At 34.1% G+C, this 27275-nt stretch overlaps 1 protein-coding gene across 1 annotated transcript in view; it reads left to right on the forward strand.

The window, feature by feature from the left end:
* NDUFS4 (NADH:ubiquinone oxidoreductase subunit S4) overlaps positions 1-27275 on the forward strand; it is a 116312-nt gene that overhangs the window by 55577 nt on the left and 33460 nt on the right. Inside the window, exon 2 of the mRNA XM_070476669.1 lies at positions 6081-6159. Within this exon, the coding sequence (XP_070332770.1) occupies positions 6081-6159 (79 nt within the window). The remainder of the gene's footprint in view (positions 1-6080; positions 6160-27275) is intronic.

The following is a 27275-nucleotide window of genomic DNA, read 5'->3' on the forward strand; positions in this document are numbered from 1 at the left end:
TTCTTGGCTGTTTTTGTGAGTTACTTTTCCCTCATGAGAATCATCTAACTTTATAAAAATTCTGTTAGAGGTTTCATAATTATTTAATTTGTAGATTAATAACTGACATCTTTATGGCAAACTAGCTTCCATTATTTACAAGACATGCCAAAAGTATGTGTGTGTTCAATTCCTTTCTTTAAGGCATTCCAAACCAGTAAAGTTATTGCCTAATGACCAGTATAGCTCAATGACTTGGCCTTCATAAATATGAACTTTTCATATATTTGCTGTGTTTTGTAATATTATTACTGTCATCACCACAACATCTATATTTGTTGTTCCCTTTGTTAAACTCATATATATTTATTTTGATATCCTGTTGGTATAAACTTAAGCATATTTCTTTCTCCTTTATAATTTCCATTATGCCCTTCAGATTCTTTGTTACTACCTTCCAAAATTATCCTTGCCCACATTCTCCTCCTTACACTCTTCAGTTCCATTCCAAAGTCTGGTATGTGAGCATAATTACTCTTATCCCTCTTACACAGATATTTCCTTATTCTGTTGGATGACTCTCAAAGAATTAGTTTAAGGTTTTAGCTTGGGTTGTTCCCCCAGGCACAACAGCTGTTAGTTCCTGCTATAAGTTCTACCTGGCTCAGAAAAGCATAAGATATCTACTAGCAAGGTATTGTAATTTTCACTTGATCAGTTGAACATTTTAAGATAATATTAATTGCTTAGGTGAAGATTAGACATTATTGGAATAAATTTAAACTAGAATTAAATAACTTATTTATGAATATATTATAAATTATATTCTCTGTTGTTTCCACTGAATTTAACCAAATCTTTTGTAGATCTTTGCCTTTCCTTTTACTCTGCATATTTTCCCAGAATATTAAAATGATCTCTTGACCTCTGGTGTTTATTTTCCCTGTTAATAATTAGATCATTCTTGCTTCTGTCCGGTGAGTACAGTATGATGAAGACAGTTTAAATTTTCTCTATAAGCTTGTTTAGGTGCTCAGTCATGTCTGACTCTGCGGTCCTTTGTTGCCCACCAGGCTCCTCTGTCCTTGGGATTTTTCAGGCAAAAAAGATTGCCTTTTAAAACAAACTAGAACTATGATCTGTTCCACTTATTAGAATAACACAGACTCATCATTAGAAAGAAAATAGAGCAACCAGCTTCATGTTACAAATATACAAAAATGAAATTGAGATGCAGAGGGGTTAAATGATTTGTTCATAGACACAATAGTAAGTAGTAAAATCAGAGTTAGAAATAGTATCTCTTAATATCCATTTCCAGGATACCTCATTTTCTTTCAGGAAATTTATACAAAAAACTAAATAAAATTGATCATCTATACACTTTAATAATAACTGATAATATCACAGCCCTCATGGTTTATCCTTTGAGCTCAGAATTTAGATTGACACTTAAGAAACTTAGAAATGTAAACAGGTCAGTTAATAAAAGAAATGAATAGATAGCAAGGCAGGTTCATGGAGCAAATTAAATTTCTAAGTTTCTCAAAAATAAGTACAATAGCAAAATAAAATTGCCATTTGTTTACTAATCATTGCATATTAGTTATTTCTACATGTATACTTCCTAGTATTATAATACATGGTCAACTTTATTAATATTTGACAATTTTTGCTTTTTGATCATTGCTAATAATGCTGCTATGAATATTTCTGCACAAGTATCTATTTGAGTCTCTGTTTTCAGTTATTTTGGGGATGTACCCATAAGTGGAATTGCTGGACCATATGTTAATTCTGAGTTTAATTTCTTTTAGAAACTGCCATGCTGTTTTCCACAGCAACTGCATTTTACATTCTTACTAGCAGTGCACAAGGATTCTTATTTCTCCATATTCTACCAATACTTATTATTATTTTTGTAACTATTCTCATGAGTATGAGGGCTTCCCTGGTAACTTTAGGTTTGATCCTTGGGTTGGGAAGATCCCCTGGAGAAGGAAATGGCAACCCACTCTGGAATTCTTGCCTGGTGAATTCAGTGGACATTGAAACCTGGCATGCTACAGTCCATGGGGTTGCAAGAATCGCTTGCCACTGAGTGGCTAATACTTTCTAATGGGCATGACCTGATAGAGTGCCTGAAGAAACTTTGGACGGAGGTTCATAATATTGTATAGGAAGTGGTGATCAAAACCATCTCCAAGAAAAAGAAATGCAAAAAAGGCAAAATGGTTGTCTGAGGAGGACTTACAAATAGCTAAGAAAAGAACAGAGCAAAACGCAAAGGAGAAAAGGAAAGATATACCCATCTGAAGGCAGAGTTCCAAAGAATATCAGGTAGAGATAAGAAAGCCTTCTTAAGTTAACAGTGCTAAGAAATAGAGAAAACAATAGAATGGGAAAGACTAGAGATCTCTTCCAGAAGATTAGAGATACTAAGGAAACATTTCATGCAAAGATGGGCACAATAAAGGACAGAAATGGTATAGACCTAACAGAAGCAGAGGATATTAAGAAGAGGTGACAAGAATACACAGAACTATACAAAAAAGATTTTAATGACTTTGGATAACTACGATGGTGTGATCACTCAGGTAGAGCCAGATATCCTGCAGCGCAAAGTCAAGTGGGCCTTAGGAAGCATCATTACAAAGAAAGCTAGTGGAGGTGATGGAATTCCAGCTGAGCTATTTCAAATCCTGAAAGCTGATGCTGTTAAAGTGATGCATTCAGTATGCCAGCAAATTTGGAAAACTCAGCAGTGGCCACAGGACCGGAAAAGTTCAGTTTTCCTTCCAATCCCAAAGAAAGACAATGCCAAAGAATGTTCAAACTACTGCACAGTTGCACTCATTTCACATGCTAGCATGGTAACGCTCAAAATCCCTCAAGTTAGGCTTCTACAGTACATGAACTGAGAACTTCCATGTGTATAAGCTGGAATTAGAAAAGGCAGAGGAACCAGAGATCAAATTTCCAACATCTGTTGGATCATAGAAAAAGCAAGAAAGTTCCAGAAAAACGTCTACTTCTGCTTCATTGACTATCCTAAAGCCCTTGATTGTGTGGATCACAACAAACTGGAAAATTCTTAGATAGGAATACCAGATCACCTTACCTGCCTCCTGAGAAACCTGTTATGCGGATCAAGAAGCAACAGTTAGAACTGGACATGGAACAGCAGACTGGTTCATAATTGGGAAAGTGAAGTGGCTCAGTTGTGTCCGACTCTTTGCAACCCCATGGACTGTATCCTGCCAGGCTCCTCCATCCATGGGATTTTCCAGGCAAGAGTACTGGAGTGGGTTGCCATTTACTTCTTTAAAGAATCTTCCTGACCCCGGGATTGAACCTGGGTCTCCGGCGCTGCAGGCCGATTTTTTGCTATCTGAGCCACCAGGGAAGCCCTATACATCAAGGCTGTATATTGTCACCCTGCTTATTTAACTTATATGCAGAGTACATCTTGAGAAACGCTGGGATGGATGAAGCACACGCTGGAATCAAGATTGCCGGGAGAAATATCAATAACCTCAGATATGCAGATGACACCACCCTAATGGCAGAAAGGGAAGAGGAACTAAGGAGCTTCTTGATGAAGGTGAAAGAGGAGAGTGGAAAAAGCTAGCTTAAAACTTAACATTCAGAAAACAAAGATCTTGGCATCCAGTCCCATGACTTCATGGCAGATAGATGGGAAACAATGGAAACAGTGACAGACTTTGTTTTCTTGGGCTTCAGAATCACTGCACACGATGATTATAGTCATGAAATTAAAAGACGCTTTCTCCTTGAAAGAAAAACTATGACAAACTAGATAGTGTATTAAAAAGCAGAGACATCACTTTGCCAAGAAAAGTCCATCTAGTCAAAGCTATGGTTTTTCCAGTAGTCATGTAAAGGTGTGAGAGTTGGATCATAAGGAAAGCTGAGCGTTGAAGAATTGATGCTTTCAAACTGGTGTTGGAGAAGACCCTTGAGAGTCCCTTGAACTGCAAGGAGATCAAACCAGTCAATCCTAAAGAAAATCCATGCTGAATATTCATTGGAAGGACTAATGCTGAAGCTGAAGCTCCAGTGTTTTGGCCACCTGGCACAAAGTTTCAACTCACTGGAAAAGACACTGATGCTGGGAACAATTGAAAGAGGAGAAGGGGTCAACAGAAGATGAGTTGGTTGGACGGCATCACCAATTCAATGGACATGAGTTTGAGCAGACTCCGGGAGATAGTGAAGGACAGAGAAGCCTTGCATGCTGCAGTACATAGGGTTGCAGAGTCAGACACTATTTAGTGCCTGAACAACAAATCCTTAAAGTATGTATACTTTAGAAGTTTTTAAAAATTTATTTCGTGTTTTGACTAATTTACAATAAGATTTTATCATACAATTTAAAATTCTTTAAATCAGTCAAATCTACTGCACAGTTTAAAATTGCACAGTTCATGGATTATAGTTTTAATCTATCTAATTTGCACTATTTTGATCTAATACTTCTGTTCATTAGAGGAATTATGTAGTTTCATTTCCTTGTAATATAGCTACATTTTCTAATACTTCTAATATTTCAAGTTTTCCTGAGTACCCTTTTCATTGCCTCTTTTTTTTTTCTTTGCAGTATATGGATTTGGTTAAAAGTATTCAAAATGTGGTTATTGATCTTAGTGATTTCCAGAGTAAATAGATTTCAGAGGTGCTTAATTATACTTCTTTAGTATATTCTTTTGTGTGGATACATTTCTGAGCAGGGTATTTGCAGTGGAAATGAATGGTGTTAATTTGGGAAAATAATGAACCCTTTTTAGAAAATATATGTTCATGAAATAAAGCCTTTTGTATTATGAGTCATCTTTATATTGTTAGTAAGTAGATTTTTTTTATAAAGCCATGTAGCTATTGAAAATTAAACATTGGCCTGAAGTTTTGCATCAATTATTGGTGGTTATGTTGTATCGTAAAACAGTTGGACATTACTTAGTGGCTGAACAACAACATCAAAATTATGTTGGTGATTATATTGCATTAAGTGAAATAATTGAATTTGAATACAGCATATTGGGCTGGTTTAGGTCAATTTTATATATTAACTTACTTTCAAAGAAGAAATCTACATAGGATGGCTTAATATTTTGCAAAATTTTAAAAAGCTAAATTGTCATAATCATTGATGGCTATTACATTCATTGGTGTAAACTACAATGTGTACATGAAATTTAAAAATCTGTTAGTAGTAGTATTTGTTAGTCGCTTAGTCGTGTCCAACTCTTTGTGATTGCATGGACTGTAGCCCACCAGGCTCCTCTGTCCATAGGATTTTCCAGGCAAGAATACTAGAGTGGGCTGCTATTTCCTCCTCCAGAGGATCTTCCCAACCCAGGGATGGAACACACTTCTCTTACATCTCCTGCATTGGTAGGCATGTTCTTTACCACTAGCGCCAGGCTTCTTTGGGTTGAGGGTGAGACCATACTAATGTAAAAGAGTTAGATTCTGTCCTGATTTTATTGCTGACTTAATGTTTCTATTTTAACTATTCAGACTTTCTTCAATTCTGTGAGTGGGATCCAGGATTAAAACAATAATATTAAATGATCATACAAATCATTCCTATTTAAGCTACTTTTGATTTGAAATTAGAGCAAAGAAACTTTTTGTTAATCTTGTGTTAATTGCACAGCTTTTTTTTTATTCCACTAAGAATTTGATTGAGATATTTGTTTCTTTCTGATGGCATCCTTTAGGAATCAGCCTTCTAGAAGGGTTGATACAGCTCTGCATTTTTCCTCCTCATAATGACAAACTAGCCAGTGTACATTTATAGAGAGCAGAACAGTTCTTGTTATTGGGGGCCTTCTATGACTGAGAGCCTATAGACTGCCATAAAGTACAGCCTTTTGTGAACTGTCTAGTGAGACTCTGCCAAAATCTCAGCAGACAGAGCTAATTGTGGAGAAAAAGGATTTTTTGTGCCCTCTTTCCTTCTGTTCTTTTTGTTTTATAAGACTGATACTGTTAAAGTAGCTGGTTTATGTAAGATTTGTCTGCCTCTCTTTTCTCATTGCATGGATCATTTTTTAACTTAAAGTCTCGCACTGCAGGTCGTTGAGCACTTCCACATGGAGGCTGGCACAGGACCAAACTCGAGACACGCAACTCATAACAGTTGATGAAAAATTGGTAAGAATTTTCTACTATACACTGTTAGGATTCTGCCTTCAGGGTTATTTTTGTACAACAGATTTTTCAGTATGGTGGTCAGGGTTCTTCTAGGATAGTGATTTCTTGATTGTATATAAATTTTAAGAAGAAATAATCATTATAAAAAGATAATTTGTGTTAAGCATTTTACACAAATATTAAGTCATACACAAACATCAAATTACACTTGATCTTAGCCAAAGGGCCGAGAAGCGATAACAAACATCAAATTAAAATTACAAAAGGCTTCCGTTTTTGTGATGTTTATAAGTAGACACCAGAATTTTTTTTTTTTGGTTTTGTAATGAATATATTATTTGTGATTTTCTCAGTTAAATTGTAAGACACACTAGGACCAGCTAAAATTAAGTATATTGGGTTTTTCTGGAACCAATGATTGTTACTGTTACTGTGCATATATATGTGTGTATACACACATACACATCCTATTTCTGCATTATGTATGAGTAATTACAACTATCAACAAATGAATAATGTTTTTCTGTTAATCAGTAGCAGATTGAATTTTGGTACTCATATTTTTCTGTATGTAGTGTTACTTTAGATGCAACTTGTTATTATGTTTATATTGTACAACAGTGTATATTTTGTAAAAAGTTTCTAAGACTTCTAGTAAAAACATGCAATTGTATAGATATATTTTTCATTCTATATTTGGTTTACAATTATCAGATATATGGGTATGTTTCTTAGCTACTCTCCTTCTGATTGTACATTCTTTTGCCACTTCATTTTGAACCTGTATAATAGGTCACATTTAAGTTTCAATTTGCACCTTAAAGATATAAACAGATAAAAAATAAATAGAGAAGTAAATGGACAGTTTGGAAGTCTGCTTATGCTTAAGACTGGTTGGTTTTGTCTTTAAATTCTCTATTAGATCTGTGTACTGGCCTTGCCATCATCCTAGTTAAGGCTACCATCATTTTTCGCCTGGATTGCTGCGGTGTTTCTTAATTGATCTCCATAAATACTTTAATCTTCCTCTAATTCATTTCCCACAGGATGACCAGAAGAGTCTTTCTAAAGTGCTGGTTGTGTCATCCTCTCGTCTAAAATTCTCTGGTGTTTCTTACTGACCTGAGAGTAAACATTAAAATCCTATCATGGCCTTAGATTTAACTCCTGCATTTCTAAGTTTATCTTGTATCTCTGTCTTTTATTTAACTCTGTGCTTCAGCCGCACCAAGCCTGGCCCTTGCTGTTCTTCACTGCTTCAGGGCATTCAGATTTCAGTTAATTATGCCTAGCTGCTTTTTACCAATTCACTAGCTCTTCATTCAAGTACCATCTACCTATTCATCAAATGTTAATCAAATATCACTTGCTGGGAATTCTCTGATGGTCCAGTAGTAAAGACTTCAAGCTTCCACCGCAGGGGAGCCCCGGGTTCCATCCATAGTTTGGAGAACTAAGATCTTGCACACTGTGAGGCGTAGTGAAAAAACAAACAAAAACTCCCCAAATATCATTTGCTTAGTCAAGGATAAAAGCAATGAGGCAGATATGTGTGTGAGAGGAAGAGGATTTACACATGCCACGTGTTCATTAATTAATGAGGATATACTATTATTATACTTTTTCCAATGACTATCTCTTTTAAACCTCAAGAGATTACTGTCTCATTCCAGTATTATGAGGTTTACTGTCTACAGTAAAGTTTCAAATTTTAGAGTTTGTCAGTAGTGTTTCTTACTAGTTCATAAAATGAGTAAGACCGACAACAATCTATTGCTCTAAAAAGGTGCTGTGAAGCATACCAGAGATATACAAACTGCTTTGAGTTTTGTGTTTTTAATTATATTCCCTAAAATCAGTTGTATACTTTTTAATGAGTTTTGTTCTTCTTTTTAGATTTTCCCCAGCTTTGTTATGTTTTTCTTAAAGTATAGTGGTCAATATATCAATATGATATTCCAGTTGAAATCAATTGAAGTCTTATGTATAATTATTCATAGTTCTTGAATTGATACTTAATATGGAAAACTAAAACCCACAGGTAATTCTCAAACCAAAGTTTTACCCATTCATTTAGCTTTATATTAAAATGGAAGTATTAAGTAATCGAATAGGTAAGGTAATGCCAATAGGGGTTTTATGTCTTCTTGTTCCTACACACTGTTGAGTGGCAAACATGATAAGTAGCAAAATGATAAGACCAGGGGCTAAAGAGTACATCCAGAAATACTGAGCAGTTGAAGTTGATTATGTTTGCATTTTGAACAAAAACGATTCTAAAAATATGTATCATTAATTATAAAAAATATTTCAAAATGTGAAGTAAATCCTCATGAGTGTCTTAAAAGATGTAGAAAGAAACAGCATTTTAATGTCACTGTTACATAAGGTAAACCCATTTATTAACAATATACCATTTTTATTACTCAACACTAGACTACTATTGTATTTGTATCTGAAATTAGATAGAAGCTAGAATCTTAATTGGAAGGTAAGGGAAATAGTCATTATTATGATTTCTATTGAATATTGTTACATAATGTATTTTTAAAATTAATATAGGTGATGCTGTTTAAAGCCCAGTGATTAAGCATACAAACTAAACTTAGTTGGGGATCAATTTCAGTGGTTATTCTAGTTTTAGGAAATGTATCTTAAGAATTTAAGACCAAAGGATAACTTCAGATGCTACCTAGTTTGTTACTGCATCAGGTTTTTTTTCATCTAAAAAATTATTTAACCTCTCATGCAAGAGAAATTTTATGTGAGAATTCAATTAATAATAAACGATGAAAGCTGAACTGTTGGAGGGTGAGGATTAAGAGCATGAGGGAAGACGACCTGCAAGTCTTTCCTTAAGACATCCCCCTCTGGGGACTTCATAGAGGGAGAGTTGGAAAGGTAATTTGGACAGAACGACTGACTCTCATTTTTTTTCATGCTGCTCTTTATGTTACTGATCAGTCATAATTACTAGAAGGCTTTTTCTTATTGAGAAAAATAGTCTTTAAATCAAGATAAAATAATTGTATATTGAAATGCAGGGGGGAAAAAAACCCCTTCATTCATGCCTGTGCCATACTTAAAAATTAACTCAAAGCCCTAGATGTAAACTCATAGTCAAAAATGTAAAACTGAAAATTGTTAAATTTTTAGAACAAAATGTAGGAGAAAATCTTGGTAACTTTGGATTGGATAAATATTTTTTAGCTATAACACTAGAGCATAATTCATTTAAAAAAATTATAGTTAGACTTCCTCACAAATAAAATTTTCAACAAAATTTGAAAGACATTGTTAAAAGAATGGAAATATAAGCCATAGTTTGGGAGAAAATATTTGCAAAACATGTTTCTGATAAAGGAATTGTATCCAGAAAATAAAAACCACTTTAAATAATAAGATATTAACTGAAAAACAAGCAGGCCATACCCAGAAGATATTCAGATGGGATATAAACACATGAAAAGATGCTTAACATCATTAGTGATTATGAAATTGCATATTAAAACTACAGTGAGATACCACTACATACTTATTTGAATGGCTTAAAAAAATTGACCATAACAGGGCTTCCCTGGTGGTACAGTGGATAAGAATCTGCCTGCCAGTGCCAGGGACATGGTTTGATCCCTGGTTTGGGAAGATTGCACATGCCCAGGAGCAACTAAGCTGGTACACCACTACTGAGTCCGCTGTTCTAGAGCCCGTATGCTGCAACTACCGAAGCCCATGTGCCTAGAAGCTGTGCTTTGTAACTAGAGAAAGCCCATGCATTGCAAGGAAGACCTGGCACAACCAAAAATAAAATAAACAAGTTATTAAAAAAATAAACTAACCATACCAAATGCTAGTGAGGATACAGAGCTACTAGAACTCTTACAGGAGGAATCCAGAATGGTACAGCTGTTAGCTGCTTTGGAAAATAGTGTGGCAGTTTCTTATAAAGTTAAACATATGTTTACCGTATAATCCTGTAGTCTTCACTTCTAAATATTTACCCAAGTGAAATGAAATCTATGTTTACACAAAATCCTGCATGTAAATGTTTTTAATAGCTTTATTAATAATTCCAAAATCTGGAAACAACCTGTCAGTCGTTTTATGCACACTGATTAGGAACCACCATGGATGAACCTCAAGTGCTTTATGCTGATAAGCCAGACCCAGAGACTTTGTACATCCGGTGTGATTTCATTTATTTGACATTTTAGAATAGGCAAAACTAACAGGACAGAAAAACTGATCAGTGGTTTTCAGTGTTGGATGTAGGAGGAGTTAACTATAAAGGGCATTAGAAAATTTTAGGGGGTGATCAAACTGTTCTGTAGTTTGACTCTGGTGTTCATTTTTTTGGGTCAGAACCAAGGTTGGATTTTACTGTTCATAAATTATTAATCAATTTTTTTAATGGAAAAGATTATTTCCAGATTTGGTGCTAAGATACTTTTTTAAAAAATAATTTTATTCTTTTGGCTGTACTGTGTCTTAGCTGCTGCACAGGCTTCTCTCTAGTTGCAGTGAGCGGGGGCTGCTCTAGCTCCCTAGGGCACGTGGGCTTCAGTCGTGTTGATGTTCCTGGTTCCTGTGCCCTAGAGCCCAGCTTCAGTAGCTGTGGCTCACAGGCTTAGTTGCTCTGAGGCCTGTGGGGTCCTCTGGGACCAGTCATCAAACTGGTGTCTCCTGCATTGGTAGGCAGATTTCTTTACCACTGAGCCACTAAGGAAGCCCCAAGCCACTTCTTTATAAATAATATCCAGTGGTTCAAGATATGGCCTAATAGTATACATGGCTTGCCATTTTCTACATGATAGCCTTCTATATATTTGAAAACAGTTCTTTGGTCTTAAATCAGTGGTTCTCAAAAGAATAGTGGGGTGGGGCTGAGGGAGCACGACTTTTGTAGAAGCCATACAAAGTCAAGCTATTTTCATAATTATACAAAGACTTAATTTGCCCTTTCACTGTGTTGACATTGACACTTGTTATAAAAACAATTGTGGCAAAACTGTTCGCACCTTAGTCTAAATCAAGGCAGTGGCCCTGTGTATCCTGTCTTTCCTTCACTTCCTTGCATTTGAGACTTTAAAAAAAAAAGGAAAAAAGCTAGTTTCACTTAATGTCTTTGATAAAGCAGTGAAAATTATTAACTTTTCAAAAAAATATCAATTGTGCATATGCTTTTTTTATTGTTCAATGTAGCAGAACAGAAGTATGCATAAACCTCTTCTGCATACAGGACAGTTGTCTCAAGGAAAAGCACTTGTTTGACTGAGTTGCTGTTGCAAACTGAATCTAGTTCTTTTTTCATGGAAGAACTTTTAGGTGAAAAAACAGACAACAGGCAAATTATGATTGCTATTCCGTTTTTGGTACATGGTAACCAAGCCATTTTTTCCAAAATAAACTTGTCATTTCCAAGAAGTGTTTTCCATGATAAACTTTAAGCTTTTAAGTGAAAATGAAAATTTTTGTAGAACTTAACTTTGTCGCTGATCTGAATGAGCTTGACAGCTTCCCAGTACTTAAAGACTGTTCTAATGGGATTGGTAGTGATATTAATGAATGTGACTTTTAAAATATTGTGTAATGAAATATTTTAACATTTGGAAGATCTTCATACTTGTGTGAACCACTTTTCCATGTGACTTAACGTATGTTATAAAATCATAAATGGATAAAACTTTCAATTAAAGTGCAAGAGCAAACAATAAATTTAACGTGAGAATGAGAATATTAAGTTATTGCTCCCTTTTCTAATTACATATCTGTGTAATCAATTCTCTTCACATATTGCAAACAAAACAACTTGGCCAAACAGTTTGAATGTAAGAACAGAAGTTAGAATTCAGCTGTCTTCTATTAAACTAGACATTAGAGATTTTCAAAAGTGCTACTCTTCTCAATTTTTTAGTTTTTGAAACTGTATTTTTATAATATTATTTATGTTAGTATATAATCGGTTTATTATTATTTTAAGCTAAGTCTATATCTAAGTTTCTCTCCATTTTAATTTCTTACATGATAAAATACCTATAGGTATATGAGATTTTGTATTATAGGTATAAAATCTCATAGGGGTCCCAATTGTATTTGAGAGTGTAAAGGAATCCTAAGACCAAAATCTTAGAGAATCATTCTCCCAAGTCTTCTCTTTTCTGGCTTATATATCCCCAGGGCTTTGATTCATTTTATGAGTTTCAGTTAATTCGTCATCTTGATTACCTTCTAGTTTGACTGAATTTGTTTTAAAACATTATTGCCAAAAAAAAAAAAAAAAAACATTATTGCCAGGATTTCTCATGATACTCCAGATGTATGGTGCAGGATAAGGTGGGGATTATTACCTCTGTTCCTTTTAATCTTAGCTGTCTAGTAAGGCAACTTAAAATTAGGTCCTCATACTTCTTCCTTATGTGGATTTCACAGAGAGGTAGAACCTCAGACCCTTTTTTATTTGTACGGTCGTGTTTCATTTCTTTCATCTTAGGTATATGCTGCTTATTATTCAAAACTGTTACTAGATTAGCTCAAAGGGCATGTCACCAAGTAAATTTCTTTCTTTTTTTTTTTTTAACTGTTACTTCTGACAGGCTGAATTTAATATGTGTAACAATTTTAAAAATTAAAAGAATTTTTATAGCATTTTGTGGATGTCAATACCATACAAAGAAAAACTGTTTTATTCTGGGCATCAGTTGTATATTGATAACTTGTATCCTATCCTTTTCTTTTTTAAGGTATAGAATGTAGAGGGGTAAAGTCCACTTGGCATTTTCTAATGTAATGAATTCTTTTCTGTCATTTTAGAACTATACACAATGTTGACATTGTTAGAAGACAGATCTCCAGAGAATAAAGTTGTAGTCATTCCTGGATTACTGCTAATAACGAATTTTATATTGTGCACATGGCAAATTTTTAATCATTCTTAAAATCGTCTCTGTTGTGTATAAACTGCTATCCTTTTCATTTACTCTTGCAACTAATAAAATGTTAAATATTAAAAGAGTAGATGACAGTGTCTTAATCTTGTTGATGTATATAGAAGCACAGTGTTTAAAAAGAAAAAACTTTTTGGGGTTGTACCATTATTATTTCCAAATATATCCCACAGATAATAAGGAAAGCTTACAAATGGTTGTTTGCTAGGCCCTTGTGCTTCTGTTGCAGGAGGTGCTGTGCCATGGAGGTTGGGTGAAGAATGTCTTTGTCTTTGTGCTTTATTAAGAGAGTAACTTTTTTTCTTCATGCCACCCCACCCCAATCTCCTTTCAGTACATTTGATGAATACCCAAGTCCAGTGAACACATTGTCTTTTTATATTCACTTGTATTATACAAAAGAGAGAAGTTAAATTTTCAGTACTCTTTGAAGATTTTGAGTAAAGGCTCCCCACAAAACAAAGCATAAATTAGACCTGCATAGGTGTATTTTTTATTTACTTTTTAAACATTTGTATTAAGTATTTTAAAAATACTGATTCCTTGTTTTTCACAATTACCTATTTAAGTATCAACTGCTATAGTTAATATTTTAACACAAAAGATAAAAAAACTACCATGATAAAATACAAGAATTATTTCAGTTTATTAATAAAAATAATGTGAAGCAAGTCTCAGTGGTTTGACATTAGTGTATTACTTCCATAAAATTATTATATGCCATCTTTCCTTCATGTATTTATTTAATAAATACTTACCAAGCACTTAAGTGTATCAGGCACTAGCCTTCAGTGTTTATATTGATACTTTCAGTGGCTTGTTTTCATTTAGGTACTTATTTTGTCTAAAAACTATTAAGCACCACCTGTTTTGTATCTTATAAAGGTGTTATGCTTAGTAATACATGTGTTGTCAACATACATGCATGTGAGAAAAGAAATTTTCTCTTATCTGTGGCTTGGGTTGTGAAGGATAGCTTTAATTTCTAAGCCTTTTCTTTTTTTTTAATTACTTGATAGCATATAGTATTAATCTAAAATCCTAATATTTTGGACATTTTAAATAGTCTGTATTAATATCTTTATTTAAAAGTTAGGTGTGTGTGTAAAATTTCAGTAATTTGAATGTTGCCTATTTGTTCTGTTTTACTGTTTGACAATTACTTCCAAATAGCAATAACACAGTAATTAAAGCTTTGTGACTTGTTGATACTTACAATATGTAATTGCTATTTGATTAAGCACATGTTATTAACACATTCAGCCAATAGGGTGATAATATTGCTGTTTTAGAATGTCTGCAAACAAGTTATTTAATAGGAATTTATTGTCACTTATTATTAATAGGTTTTACATTTCTTCCTTGCTTGAATTTGCTCTAAGAACTTTATAAAAATGAATGATTTTTGCAAGTCTTCAAAATAAAATATTTGCAACACCTGTATTTTATGCTATTTTTGCCTGCCACAATATTAAAAGTTTAGAGATGAAAACTTTTTATAAGTCTGCAAACTTGAATTAAAAATCGGTCATTAAGAGGTGACCTGCACAAAAAGATAAACCTAAGTTAAAAGCTTACATTTGCTTTGACTGCTTGCTTTTTTTGTTTTTTTTTAAGGGGTCAGTTTTCTTTTGGTGAGATTACTTTCTTTTGGTGTGTGGCAGCGCTATCTCTGCTAGATTATTAGAAGGAGTAGTGTCTGCAATTGGGGTTATACAGCCTTCTAGCATCTCAAGTGTCTGTTTTGTCTGGACTTTGCTCACGCAGCATTCTTGTGCAAAAATTTCAAGGCTTTAGTCTGGAGCACTGGGTCAAAGGATATGTCTCTTTGAAGGGTAGACAGGAGTTTTTTATGTTTTATTCACTAAGTAGTATTTCATTTTACATCAAAGAATAGCAGCCTTTGAGAACCTTTCATGGTGGCAGTTTAGCATGAAAGTTTTTTTCTTAAAGACTCACTAAATATGAAATAATGTTTTTTACTTTACAGTTGCTTATTTATATTCTTATATTTAGATGAGACTACTAAAAAGAGAGAAGTGTTGACTAAATGTAAGTGTTAGGTTGCAGTATAGTTTTAGGTTTTAAAAACAGCAATAGTTTTTTTTTTTTTTAACAATGTATTATTGCTCCCTGTTGGTTTTACATTACCCATAAACTTCTGAAAAAAATTGGTGAGTAGCTTTTAAGATTGCAGAAAATTGTAGCAATGCGATTGCTTAAAATTGTAAAGAAGAAGTAATGACTGATAATTTTGGTAGTGTAAATTTTATACTGAAATGGCCATTCTTTAATTGGCCTTTTTTCAAGAACTTTGTGGGGGCAGGGTACAGGAGGCAGTGTGTTGATTTTGGAAAACAAAAAATCCAAGTAATGAAAAATGCTAAAGACTTAGTATAGCTAGAAATAAATCTTTTTCTTTCTATACTTTTGATATAGGTTAATCAGTAAATGTATTATGTACCAGTAGCATTAATCACATAGTTAGTGATTGCTTATGTTTAGAAGATCATTCAATTGCATATAATATTCCTATTACATGATGTAATATACCTCAGCATATGAACTAATATTAACATAGCTTGTTTTATGTTTATGGCAAAAACATGCTCTTAAGTTACTGAATTCTATTAAATTAATAGTATTAATTGATCATTTAAATAGAAATATTTCTCCTCTTATTAATGACATGTCATTAGTTTTAACACAACTTCAGTTAACTCTTACCTATAACACTGATTAAAACAAGTCAAATCAATTATCATATAGTTATTTTAAATAAAATTATATTGATAAATATAGAGCAGTGTGTTCTAAAATATACTCCCAGTTAAAATAAATTATTTTCACAGAGTTGAACTATATAAAAACTTGTACTAAATATAGAGAAAATGAATGTTATAATAGTTTTAATATGCAGACAAGAACCATTTAAACATAAAATAGAGAATGATCTTTATTAAAATTGTTTAAGAAACAAAAGGTCTTTCCTCTACAGTATTCAGCCATCTCTATTTGTGATTCTTCAGCAATTAAAGCAGATTTATTTTCCTCTTTGTTCCTACTTGCAATACTTGAACAATGCTAGAGAATTGAACTGACTGGAATGTTTTATCTTTCAAAAGCTTTAAAGTTCTATGTACCAATTAGCAAAATACAGTAAAGGTTTAAACTGTTAATAGCCACAACATCTTTAATGCATAGATCTGTAGTATGTTAGCGCTGTATAACAGTTCTCCATTGTATGTCTCTCTTAAGGAGAGTAACTGTGTCAGTTCTTTTCTTGCTTTACTACCTGCTGTGTATGGAAATTGTGTATAGTACTTGACACTTGCTTTCAAGAATTTAAAATTCTTGCATGTTATTATGTAGGCACTTTGGTTCTCAATAAAGTAGAATTGATAATATTTTATTTGTTTGGATTTTATATCAGATTTTTTGGTCATATTTTAGAGATTATTTTAGGTCATATTTTAGAGATTTATCTGTAAAAATACATCATCTTTTTAATGAAATCAAAGTACATAAGCTGCATATTATCTCCTTGGAAATTGGTTGTCTAACTTTATTTAACTGAATATAATTATAAACTAATCATAAAGGTTTATATCAGTATGTAGATATATAATACTTCATTTTATACTATATTTGAATGTAGGTGGGATTTTGTTGTTGTTTCTTTGGTAGTAGAAAGAGGATAATTTTGTTTTTAGAGTTATATAGCTTTTTTGATTGGCCAGCTTGTCAGATAATTTCAAAAATTAATTCCAGATACCCACATTAAACTTGTTAAAAGCCTCATGTCCATCATCTGATAGTAAGTTCTTAATGAAGGTAGGGGTGAGAGGAAGTGAAGAAAACAGTTAACATCTTTTGGTGGCAATTATATCACCAAATATTTGGTGATATAGAAAGAAAATTGACAATTTTTCTTTATATTGTGTATTTCTGGGACTAGAGTTGGAGTAAAGGAAAGGAAAATGCAGACCTCAGAATTTGAGACTAGCAGTCATTGAATCTGTTTCTGGGTTCAGGCTTTCTGATCTTATTTGACTTAGTCTGTGCTCTGATTTTATTCTTCAGGATGCCACTTGCAAGCTTACAAGTATCACTTGCATTATACAAGATAAGGAGGCTTAAAACATAGGGTAGTGATATGGAAGCTTTGCTGCTTGCAGTGTACTATGTGTTCATAAAACTCTTTCTCTTTATAAGGCATACTTTTCAAGATATGTATGAATAGGCATTTTGTTCAGTTCCTGTTTCATGTTAAATGTTTTATTTGTTTCAACTTTGAATTTATTGCATATTATTTGGTGAAGGTCTTTTTTTTTAATTTTTAATGCTTCCAATAAAATAGGTATTAAAAATGATCTTGGCTTTCTCTAAGCAATACATAGGACACAAATAAACTAAAATCTTGGGCTGAGAATGCTAATTTAAATTCAAGAGCTGAGGATTCAATTAGCGTACTGATTTGCATCTGTTATTTACAGTGACTACTGAATATGTATTGTTAGTTAAAATTTATCAATTAAAAGACATTTAAGCATAGTTCACTAGTTAGAAATTTACATCCAAAAAATTAAAGTTCCTGTTTTAGTAAGCTTTATAATATACTAAACATTCACATGGTGACTGGAGTGGCATGTGCCTAGACTGAGGACTAAAGCTCCTCTCTGGCTAGGAGTTTTCCACTACAACAATCTGTAACTACAAGTCTATAACTGTTTGCAAAGGTTCTGCAAGAAAATTTTTTTAAACTCATATTTTATTTATAATATAAAAATCATATTGTACTTTTTCATTTGTTTATTCAGTTATTCAAACACCCACTATGTACCATATTCTTGGCCTTGGGGATATACCAGTAAATAAAGAACAGCATTGTTGCCCTTAGAGCTTATATTTTCATGTGTAAGCATATGGCAACTTTATTTCTAAATGATTAAGATACTTTCATAGATTAATGAATGTTAGAGAAAAAATCAAGCAAGGTGATAGGATAGAGAATAGCTGGGGATTTAGGTAAAGTAGGTGTTATTAATAAGGCGATCAAAGAAAGACACTTTGAGAAGATATGAAATATGAACTAAGGTTTGAATGATGAAGGAGCCAGCTGTGTGAGAAGCCAAGGTAATAGCATGCCAGGTAGAGGAAAAAGGTAAAGCCTTCAAGTGTAAACTAGCTGGTGACAGTAGTCAGAGAAGAGAAAAGAAGCTGTGACATAGTGAGGAAGAGGGAGAGTGATGATACAACGCAAGGTCAGACAGACAGGAAGGAGGTGGGTTAGGTAAGATTTCAGGTCTGTGGTAACAAGTTTAAATTGTTACCTTTTGTCCTGATTTTAATGGGAAACCATTATAGGGTTTTAAGTAGGAAGGTGATTTGATCTGATTTACTTCCCAAAAAAGCTTGAGAATTACTTAGTTAATTATGGTTAAAGGTCATTCAAAGAAGTTCAGAGGAAGTGATTTGTTTGTTGGCATTTTTGTTAACTCGTATGCCTTTTTTTGACATTTCATGAAATTTTAATAGTTTTCATCGTTTTCTACAAGTGATTGAATTTTTAACAACTACTTTTTTTTTAAAGGACCCTATTTTTTAAATCTTTGTATTTTAGATTTTATATATGGTATAACAATTCACTGATTCTTATATTAAAGAATCTTCTGAATTTGAAATTGCTTTTTTAATAAAGATTTTATTGGGACCTGGAATAATAAATTCATCTTCCCCGAATTTTCTACTCTCTGTGGCCCTCCTGTACTGATCCTGCTCCACCCCCAAATCAACACCCCACCCACCCCCACCCCCCCATCAAAAAAATAGTTGAGATTTGTCCTCAGGGTACAAGAAGGTAAGCCTGTCTGAGGTGCTGTCCACCGTGGAGGTGCTGACAAAGCCCCAGATCCCAGATATGTTTGTATTGCCCACAGTTTGTATGTCTTTTTTCCCTCTGTCTTTGTGACTCTTCCTCTTTTGCTGACTGTGTGGCTGATAATCATCTCTCTTTATCTTCCTGGCTACTTGTATGTTCTCTTAACCTCCTTTCAGTTTCCCTTTTCAAATGGCTGGCTATTTCTTTCTCCTCCTCTGCTTTTTTCCACCCCTGTCTCTGTCTGGTTTTGACTCTCTGGCCAGTTCCTTGCCTAAAGTTGTTCTTTTCTTTTTTTCATTCTTCTGTGTCTCTTCTACCCTCTTTGTTGTTCTGCCTGTCTTCATACTTTTGTTCCTTTTGCCCTTTTTCTTCAATCTTTGCTTCTTTTTTCCTCTTTTTTTAAAATGATAGGAGAGCTACATCAGATCCATAGAGGAGAGACAAAGATGACACCTATGACACCTTTAATTACATTTTTCCTCTTTGTCTCATTTCCCCCTTTGGGAATATATGGGACTTGAAGACATTTACAAACTATACAAACTATTTACTAATAGTAAGAAACTATTGTAACTTGTACATTGTATTACTTGAAATTTTCAAACTAATGAGACACTTGCGATACTAGCAAGACCACGAGCTTATTTATAGATATAGCATTAGGTCTTTAAATCCCTTCTTTTAGTTGTGTGACCTTGAGTATGTTATTTAACCTCTGAGTATCCTCATAAAATGAAAACATTTTTTAGAGTTGTTTTGAAAGTTAATTTAGAATACCCACATTAAACAACAGAACACAATATCTTGTTTATTTCATCATTCAAGAAAAATCTTCCCCTGCCCCCTTGCACTTTTTTCCTATTTAGAATTGTTAATCTGAAAAGAAAGTCAAATGGATATTATAACCCTAGAATCTGAGTTAATTGAGACTGCCGTTCCAAGTCTGTTTGCTACTCAGATATTGAGTTCCTTGGGCATCTTGGAGTAAAATATTGATCTCAGTTACAATGGTCTTATATTTGTGAAGTTTATTCATTTGTGTATGTCAGTGTATGTCAAGTTGGTATTCAGTGATTTTGTCATGTAACTTGCCTTTTCTTACAGCCTATGGCACTTTACTAAATAATCTGTGATATTACTGCCTTTCTTTACATGGTTTCTGCCAATCAGTTGTGTGGATATATTACTATATAATTATCATTCTCATGATAAATTTCTTTAGTCATTTTTAACTTGTTTTTCATGGTGTGAATTTTAAACTGTATTACTCTGAAGAAGTTTTTGAAGGCCTTATTCATGTTATTAAACTTAATATTTGGTCATTAAACTGTATGTAACTTAAAAAAATTTTTTTTACTTATTTAATAGTAAAACATATACATTGTAGAAACATTAACATGGAAATATTATATCACCTTCAATGTCATAGTCTTGGTGAATTTACTTATTTTTTGTATGAATATTTAAAAACAGAAAAAAAATAAAAACAGCAACATCCAACATCTTTATATGCAACACAAATTATGCTTTGTAGTTTGATGTCCTAGGTTTTTTTTTCTTTTACTTTATTTGCATTATGTTGTGACTATCTTTAAATTTATTCAAAAGAATGATTGTAAATTGATATACAATCTCCCATTATATGGCTATCCCGTAATAATATCTTTTGTTATAATGCTAGTTGTTTCCAATTTTTTGCAGTTGTACACAATGCTAGAATGAACATCTGTATTTCTAAGTCTAATCTTTGATAAAAGTGAAAGTGTTAGTTGCTCCGTTGTGTCCAACTCTTTGTGACCCTGTGGTCTATAGCACTTGAGGCACCCCCATTCGTGGAATTCTCCAGGCAAGAATGCTGAAGTGGGTAGCCATTCCCTTCTCCAGAGGATCTTCCCAGCCCAGGAATTGAACCCAGGTCTCCTGCATTGCAGGCAGATTCTTTACCATCTGAGCCACCAGGGAAGCCCAATCTTTTTGTTAACGTTTCAGTTTTAGGATTGATTCTTACAAGTGGGACTACTAATTTAAATGACTTATTTATTGTAAATATTTTAATTTTTTGATACCTAAACATGATTAATAACGTTCTTGAGGTTTTTCTTTTCTTTCTTTTTTTTTTTTTTTTTACTTTTTTAGCTATAATTTTAGAGCTATGGCTCTTCATGGCCTGTATTTTTTTCTAGTATACATTATCCAGTTCTAAAGATGCCTTTCAGATGCTGACACATAGGGTATTACATGTTCTATCTAATGGGTAAATACTGTACATCTAAAAATTAAAAAACAATAAAAACACAGAGTACCTAAATGACATATAGCATTGAATTAGAAAGTACTTCAAAGCTTTAGTATATCCTGAGGATCAGCATTATGAACTTAGCTATCATTGTACTATCAAGTTGTGTGTGTGTAGTTGATATAGTTACATCATAAATAAATGTAAAATATTAGGCCACTGCATAGCAATAGTACTACTATTGCTATTACTATTCTTTTATAATGCATTATAACAGAGTTTGATATGTAAAGAATGTATCTGAGCGATATTCTGCATATCTTATGTGTCAGTTTGTATTCTTTACTATAGAGCCTTTCCAGAACAATGCAAGGTGATCATCCACTAATATATCTATAGTACTTACCTTCATCATTTATTGGTGAACTACATTATTTTTTATTTCTAATTTAATTTTATTGTAATCAACAACACAGTATTTATTATTTCAGTTTTGAAATTTTCCTAGACTTTTTTATGGCTCAGAATATAATGTATTTTTATTAATGTTTCATGTACATTTGGAAAGAATGTGCATTTTTTCTTTTGGGGATTGGTGATCTATAAATTTCAATTAAGTTTTTGGTTGGTTAATAGCATTGTTCAGGTTTTCCTTATCCTTACTACTATTTTTGTCTGTCTTTTGTCAGTTACTGAGAGAGAAGTGTTAACATCTCAGAAAATAATTTGTTTCTTCTGTTGGATCACTTTTTTGCTTCAGTTATTTTGAAGCTCTACTTTTGGATACATAGACATTGATTGAAGAGTCTTACATGTTCATGATGAATTGATGTTTTATCCTTATGAAACATCTCTCTTTATCCTGGTGCTAGTCCTTGTTCTGAAGTCTACTTTGATGATGTTAATATAGCTTCCATTTTCTTATTCTTAGTTTTACGTGGTGCATCTTATTCTACCTTTTACTTTTAACCTATTTGTGAGCTTACATTTAAAGTTTGTACCTTGTACATATATTTTGCTCTTGCTTTATTTTATGTAGTTTGACAGTCTCTGCCTTTTAATTTCCATTTGATTTGTTTTCTCCTCCTCCTTACCTTTCTCATTTTCATTTTGGATTGAGTACATTTTTGGAAACCCATTTTTTCTTCTCTATTAATGTCTTAGCTCTACATCCTTTTTTTAGTGGTTGCTTTATGGATTACAACATGCGTTCTTTGTATAGTCTACTGTGAACTGTTAGGTTGATGCAAATGTAATTGTGGTTCAGACTGTAAATTTTAAATCATTATAACAAGGGTCAAACACATCTTTATTCATCAAAGTAGGAACGATTACAATCAACACATTTTTGCCAACGAGAAATAAGTTTGTTTATTCCTGTAGTGTAAAAATCCAAGCTTCAGGATTCAGCGAACTCTTGGAAAGCCTTTTCTGCCTCCTGCTGGTTGGGGAAGCATTTACCTTACAAAAAGTTGTTGAAGATGCTTGAAGAAGTGGTAGTTGGTTGGTGAGAGGTCAGGTGAATATGGTAGATGAGGCAAAACTTTGTAGTCCAATTTGTTCAAGGTTTGAAGCTTTGGTTGTGCGATATTCAGTCAGGTGTTGTCATGAAGAAGTTGACCAGTCTTGGCTGCAGGCATGGCACTTTTTGGTGCATCTCATCAGTTTGCCAAGCATGCTTCTCAGATATACTGGTTTCACTGGGATGCAGAGAGCTGCAGAGGATCAGACAGGCAGCAGACCACCGAACAGTGAGCATGACCTCTCTTTCATGCAAGCTTGGCTTTGGGAACTGCTTTGGAACTTCTTCTTGGTCTACCCACTGAGCTGGTTTCGCCAGTTTTATAAGGTCCACTTTGTGTTGCACGTCACAATCCATTGTTTTTGCGTAGAATAAGAGATGACACTTCATAATGTTAATTTTTTTTGTTTGCGGTCAGCTCACAAGGTACCCACTTATCGAGCTTTTTCACCTTTTCACTTTGCTTCAAATGCCAAATGACCATAGAATGGTCAACATTGAGTTCTTCAGCAACTTCTTGTGTAGTTGTAAGAGGATCAGCTTTAGTGATCCTCTCGGTTGGTCTTCGTCAACTTCTGAGGGCTGGCCATTATCATCTTCAAGGCTCTTGTCTCCTTTGCGAAACTTTTTGAACCACCACCGTACACTGTACATTCATTAGAAGTTCCTGGGTCAAATGCAGTGTTGATGCTATGGGCTCTCTCTGCTGCTTTACAACCCATTTTTAACTCAAATAAGAAAATCATTCGAATTTGCTTTTTGTCTAAACTAACATCATTCCCCTAGTCTAAAATAAATATAAAATAAGTAGCAAGTGATGAGTCCTTAACAAAAAACATAAAGTAAGAAATGTGCATTAACATGACCATATTTATTTAAGAATATATTCCAATATCAAATGGCAAAGTTGAACAGTGCAAAACTGCAATTACTTTTGCACCAACCAAGTGGTTGTCTGAGGAGGAGAAAAGGAAAGATATACCCAAATGAATGCAGCCTTTCCAGAGAATAGCAGGGAGAGATAAGAAGGCCTTCTTCAAATGAACAATGCAAAGAAGTAGAGGAAAACAATAAATTTGGAAAGACTAGAGATCTTTTCAAGAAAATTGGCGCTATCAAGGCAACATTTTCATGTAGGGATGTGCATGATAAATAACAGAAATTGTAAGGACCTAACAGAGGCAGAAGAGATTAAGAAGTAGCAAAAATACATAAAAGAAGTATACAAAAAAGATCTTAATGACCCAGATAACCATGATGGTGTGGTCACTCATCTAGAGTCAGACATCCTGGAGTGTGAAGTCCAGTGGGTCTTAGGAAAAATTACTACAAACAGAGCTGGCAGAGGTGATGGAATTCCAGCTGAGTTATTTCAGATCCTAAAAGATGATGCTGTGAAAGTGCTGCACTCAATATGCCAGTATATTTGGAAAACTCAGCAGTGACCACAGGGCTGGAAAAGGTTGGTTTTCATTCTGATCTCAAAGAAGGGCAGTGCTAAAGAATGTTCAAACTACCATACAATTGCAGTCATTTCACATGGTAGTAAGGTAGTGCTCAAAATCCTTCAAGCTAGGCTTCTACAGTACATGAACTGAGAACTTCCAGATGTACAAGCTGAATTTTAAAAAGGCAGAGGAACCAGAGATCAAATTTCCAACATCTGTTGGATCATAGAAAAAGCAAGAGAATTCCAGAAAAACATGTACTTCTGCCTCATTGACTATGCTAAAGCCTTTGACTTTGTGGATCTCAACAATCTGTGGAAAATTCTTCAAGGGATGAGAATACCAGACCACCTTACCTGCTTCCTGAGAAGCCTGTATGCAGGTTAAGAAGCAGCACTTAAAATCAGATATGAAACAATGGACTGGTTCCAGATTGGGAAAGGAGTACAAGGCTATATATTGTCACCTTTCTTATTTAAGCAGAAAAAATTTTATATTTACTCAGAAATTTACCATTTCTGATGTTCTTTCCATCTGGTATCTTTCCTTCAGCCTGCAGAACTTTATTTAACATTCCTTATTGTGCAGATCTTTTAGGACAAAATCTCAGCTTTTGTTTATTTGGAAATGCCTTTATTTTGCCTCTGCTTTTGAAAGATTTTTTCTTTACTCAGGCTACCATAACAAAATACCATAGACTGAATGGCTTAAACAACAGAAATTTATTTTCCCATAGTCCTAGAGGCTAGAAGTTCAAGATTCTGGTGCCTCTATGGTTAGTTTCTGATTAGGTCTGTCTCTCTGGCTTGTAGGTGGCTGTATCTCACATGGCATAGAAAAGAAAGCAAGCACCCTGCAGTCTCTTTTTACAAAGGCACTAATCCCATCATAAGGACGCCACATCATGACCCATCTAACCCTAATTACCTCCCAAAGTCCCTGTCTCCAAATATCTCATATTTGGGCTTAAGGGTTCAATCTATGCATTTGACAGGGCAGGGGGACTCTGAATGTTATGGGTATTCAGTCCATAACCACCTCTTCATTGGATATAGAATTCTAGATTGAAAGTTTTTAGCACTTTAAAGATGTCATCCCACTTTCTTTTTAAAAAAATTGTAAATATGCATAACACAGAATTTACAATTTTAACCACTTTAAAGTGTATAATTCAGGGGCACTACGCACACTCACAGTGTTGGGCAGCCATCACCACTGTCCGTTTCCAGAATGTTTCTGTGATCCCAGACAGAAACTCTGAGCCCTTTATAAACAGTAACTTCAGAGGGATGGGATGGGGAGGGGGTGGGAGGGGGGATCGGGATGGGGAACACATGTAAATCCATGGCTGATTCATGTCAATGTATGGCAGAAACCACTACAATATTGTAATTAGCCTCCAACTAATAAAAATAAATGAAAAAAAAAATTTTTTAAATAAACAGTAACTTCCCATTATCACCTTCTTTTAGTGTCTAGTAACCTTTTTTATGCCTTCTGGCTATATTAATTTGCCAGATAATATATGATATAAGCAGAAACCATATAATATTTGTCCTTTTGTGACTGGCTTATTTCATTTAGCATGATGTTTTCAAGGTTCATCCATGTTATATAGCATGTGTCAGAATTTCATTCCTTTTTGAGCTTATGTTGTATATATGTGCTGTATTGTTTATCCATTCATCTGTTGATGGACATTTAGATAGTTTCCATCTTTGCCTGTTGTAAATAATGCTGCTATATGCATGGATGTACAAATATCTGTTGTATAGTCCCTGCTTTAAGTGGAGTTGTTTGGATTATACAGTAATTCTATGTTCAACAGTTTGAAGAACTACCAGACTGTTTTCCACAGTGGCTGTACCATTTTCACATTCCCACCAGCAACACACAAGGGTTCCAATTTCTCTAAATCCTTCCTCATCAGCAACTTACTTTCCGTGGTTTTAGATAATAGCCATCCTAATGGGTGTCAAAAGGTACTCACTGTGGTTTTGATATGCATTTTCTTAATGACTAATGATATTGAGCATTTTTTCATGTGCTGGTTGGTCATTTGCATCTCTTTGGAGAAATGTCTATTCAAGTACTTTGCACATTTTTTATGTGGTTTGTTTTTTGTTGAGTTGTAGGAGTTCTTTATATGTTCTGGGCTTCCCTGGTAGCTCAGCTGGTAAGGAATCTGCCTGCAATGTGGGAGACCTGGGTTCAGTCCCTGGGTTGGGAAGATCCCCTGGAGAAGGGAAAGGCTACCCACTCCAGTATTCTTGCCTGGAGAATTCCATGAATGGGGTTGCCTTGAACGCTACAGAATAGTGTCTCAAAGAGCCAGACACGACTGAGCGACTTTCACTTCACTTCACTTTATATATTCTGGATATTTATCCATTATCATGTATATGTCCTTTGGTGCACAAAACTTAGGAGTTTTATAGTTTTAAGTATTTACATTTAGGTTTTTGATCCATTTTGAGCTAACTTTTGTGTATGATATCAGGTAAAGAATTCAGTTTTATTCTTTGGCATTTGGGTATGCAGTTTTCCCAGCACCTTTTGTTGGTGCTTTCCCCATTGAAATGGTCTTGGCATTTTTTATCATGCTTTTTTTTTATCACGATAAATCTAGTTACTGTTTGTTGAAAAAAGTGGTAAGTGAAAAAAATGTTAGTTGCTCAGCTGTGTCTGACTCTTTCCAAACCCATGGACTGTAGCCTGCTAGGCTACCATGTCCATGGAATTCTCCAGGAAAGAATACTGGAGTGAGTAACCATTCCCTTCTCTCGGGGATCATCCCAACCCAGGGATTGAACCCAGGTCTCCTGCATTGCAGACAGATTCTTGACCATCTGAACCACCAGGGAAGCCCTTACAGTTATAGAAATATTATTGATTATATTTCATATGGTATATTAATACATTACATCCCCATGACCTATTTATTTTATATGTGGGAGTTTGTACCTCTTAATCCTCTTCACCTATTTTGTTAACCTTCCAACCACTCCTCCCTCTGTTAACCACCAGTTTATTTCCTGTATCTATAAATATGTTTTGTTTTTTAGATTCTACGTGTAAGTGAAAT

This window comes from Odocoileus virginianus, chromosome 14 (genome assembly GCF_023699985.2).
Source record: "Odocoileus virginianus isolate 20LAN1187 ecotype Illinois chromosome 14, Ovbor_1.2, whole genome shotgun sequence".
Taxonomy (NCBI): Eukaryota; Metazoa; Chordata; class Mammalia; order Artiodactyla; family Cervidae; genus Odocoileus; species Odocoileus virginianus.